This window comes from Belonocnema kinseyi, chromosome 8, assembly GCF_010883055.1.
Source record: "Belonocnema kinseyi isolate 2016_QV_RU_SX_M_011 chromosome 8, B_treatae_v1, whole genome shotgun sequence".
In the NCBI taxonomy this organism is placed as follows: Eukaryota; Metazoa; Arthropoda; class Insecta; order Hymenoptera; family Cynipidae; genus Belonocnema; species Belonocnema kinseyi.
In genome coordinates this window covers 82,754,445-82,757,427 of record NC_046664.1, presented here as the reverse complement: position 1 = coordinate 82,757,427, position 2,983 = coordinate 82,754,445, and the positions used below count along the sequence as shown (strand labels likewise).

General features: G+C 24.8%; 1 protein-coding gene across 1 annotated transcript in view; it reads left to right on the top strand.

The window, feature by feature from the left end:
* Positions 1-517: 517 nt before the first annotated feature.
* The window catches only part of LOC117178218 (ADP-ribosylation factor-related protein 1), a 20,946-nt gene continuing 18,480 nt past the window's right edge, over positions 518-2,983 (top strand). Inside the window, exons 1-2 of the mRNA XM_033369525.1 lie at positions 518-867; positions 968-1,138. Of these exons, the coding sequence (XP_033225416.1) occupies positions 775-867; positions 968-1,138 (264 nt within the window). The 5' untranslated portion in view covers positions 518-774. The remainder of the gene's footprint in view (positions 868-967; positions 1,139-2,983) is intronic.

Here is a 2,983-nt window from a genome sequence, read left to right as displayed (position 1 = left end):
TTCCCCTATTTTCATCCCACAATCTCCCCTCAACTCCCCCTTAGGAAAAAAGTACGACAAATAGACAGACTGCTGATCGAAACTATGAACATTTCTGCCTGAGGCTACAAAACCTTAAAAAATACCTAGTATTTTTCTTCAGTTAACAAAAAGAGCTCTCAATTCGAAAAAAAGTCTAATTTACTTTTTACCTTTTCTAAATTTGTAATCAGTGACACAATAAATTTTATAAATCTATTTTTATAAGAATTGGTTACTAAAATATAAGCCTTTGCAACTAAAAGAAAACTAAGTATTATTTACAAAATATTAGCATTATTATTTTATTTCGCATGTTACATCACCATTTACGTACTTTCTATTATTCATGTGCAATTTATAAGTATTTTCAAATTTCATTGTTATTTATAACCTTTTTGAATTGCGCGCCAGTGGCAGCCAATGAGGACAGTTGTGCGAGCCAAGTGCAGTAGTCATCGTTTTGAGCAACCTTGATTGGTTGCGTCGGTATTTAAATTTGAAAATGCGAAAATTTGATTTCTAACAAAATATAAACCTTGAGTGGTAATTTAGAATTATATCGGTTTAAAAACCCCGAAGTTAGAAAAAAAGCATAAGTATTAGAATCCCCTGTTATTTCGTTAGTGAAAAGCGAAGAGTTTTATTTCCAGATAGTTAGGTTATGTTTTTTCGATGATGTCAGCATCCTCGTAGCATCATTGTAAACACAAAAATACCAAAAATCGGAACAAAAAATTCCTTCTTTTCAGTGAAATGTATACCCTACTGCATGGTTTTTACAAATATCTAGTTCAGAGAGACGAATATTTTATACTAATTTTGGGTCTTGACAATGCCGGGAAAACTGTAAGTGTTACGACAAAGTGAAAGTGATTTATAGGTTATGTTTCGAAGTCTAGAGTTTTGATATATTTGGTGTATTTTATGATTTTTTTTGCGGATGCAGACGTACCTAGAAGCTGCGAAAACAAAATTTACGACAAATTATAAAGGAATGAACCCTAATAAAATTACAACGACTGTCGGATTAAATATTGGCAAAATTGATATCGCTGGAGTGAGACTGAATTTTTGGGATCTTGGTGGCCAAGAGGAACTTCAGTCTTTGTGGGATAAGGTATGTAAATAACTTTCAATATAATATTATTTCATTTTGAGCAATTTAAAAAAAAATCAAATATAACAGGATCCAAATTTTTCCTTTAAAAAAAAAAAGATCTATTTAAGTTTACTAAACGACTAACAAATATCAGTTTATAAACAGAAAATGGGTTAGTTAAATTTTCAATTTAAAAAGTTAATTATTAACCCGAAAAACAAATTTTCACGAAAAGTTGCTATTTTAAATTACATTACATTTTGTACAAAACAGTTGAATTTTCATGGCGAAAATATGAATTTTTAACCAAAAATATTAATTATCAACCCGAAAATATGTATTTTCAACAAAAAAAAATTAGTTCTCAACAAACGAATTAAATTTTTCACCAAAAATAATATAGTTGAACCTTCCGTTAAAAAAATTAATTTTCAATTCTCAAATAAAATTGTAATAGTTAATATTTTAAAGAAAAAAAAACAGTGGAGTCAGGAAAGAAAACAGTTTTCAAGAAATTGTTGAATTCTAAAGCCAAAAAATACGTCCTTTTTACAAAAAATCATTTTTTTAAAGATAAAAACGTGAATTTTTAACAACAAAGTTCGACTTCAACCAATAAGATTTATTGTTCACCAAAAAAACGATTTTTCAAGTAAATAAATAAATTTTCAACCAAATAGTTCAATTTTCATCTAAAATAGAAGCAAAGGAATTTTAAATTTTCAAAAAGATTCCAAAATAATTTGAAACTTCAAAAATATTTCAAACAAAATGTAGATTTTTGAAGACTTCGAACAATAAATTTAGAATCTTTTTCAAGATTTTGAAATAATTATACAAAATTTCAAAAAAAAGTTCTGGAAGATTTTAAGGCGACTTTTTTACTTTGCAGGAATTTCAAAACATTACAGGAAAAATTCTAATCGTTTTTAAACAAATTTAGAATGTTTCGAAGTTTTGAAAAGATTTGAAAATATTTTTTAAACAATTAATCAAACGTAGGTTTTGGAAAGTTTTAAATGATTTTTTTATTTTAAAACATTAATTTTTAAAGCGAATTAAAAAAGATTTCAAATCATTTCGAAAAGATCCTGAAAATGTCAACAAAAAAACGGGAAGATTTTAAGGAAATTTTGTTAATTTTGAAAGACCGTTCAAAGTTTTAATAAAATCTGGTGTAAGTTTAAAGAATATATATGGATTTTTGAAAGTTTTGAAGAAACTTATTTTACTTTCAAGTAAATATTACATTATACATTATATTATTATTATATATTTTTTTAATTAATTGTATATTTTTTATATTTATTTTTTATTTTATTATATTTATATTAAATTTAATAAATTTCCAACCAAATAGTTCAATTTTCATCTAAAAGAGAGAGAAAGGATTTTTTTAAAGATTCAAAAATAACTTAAAACTTTAACAGATTTCAAAATATTTAAAACAAAATGTAGATTTTTTAAGACTTCGAACAATAAATTTAGAATCTTTTTCAATATTTTTAAATAATTAAACAAAATTTTTAAAAAAGTTCTGGAAGATTTGAAGGCAATTTTTTTTACTTTTCAGGAATTTCAAAACATTTCAGGAAAATTTCGAATCGTTTTAAAAAAAATGTAGAATGTTTCGAAGTTTCGAAAAGATTTGAAAAGATAAAAAAAAATTATTCAAACGTAGATTTTGGAAAGTTTTAAATGATTTTTTTATTTTAAAAAATTAATTTTCAAAGATAATTAAAAAATATTTCAAATCATTTTGAAAAGACCCTGAAAATGTCAACAAAAAACGGGAAAATTTTGAAGAAATTTTATTAATTTTGAGAGACTGTTCAAAGTTTTAATAAAATCTGGTGAAGGTTA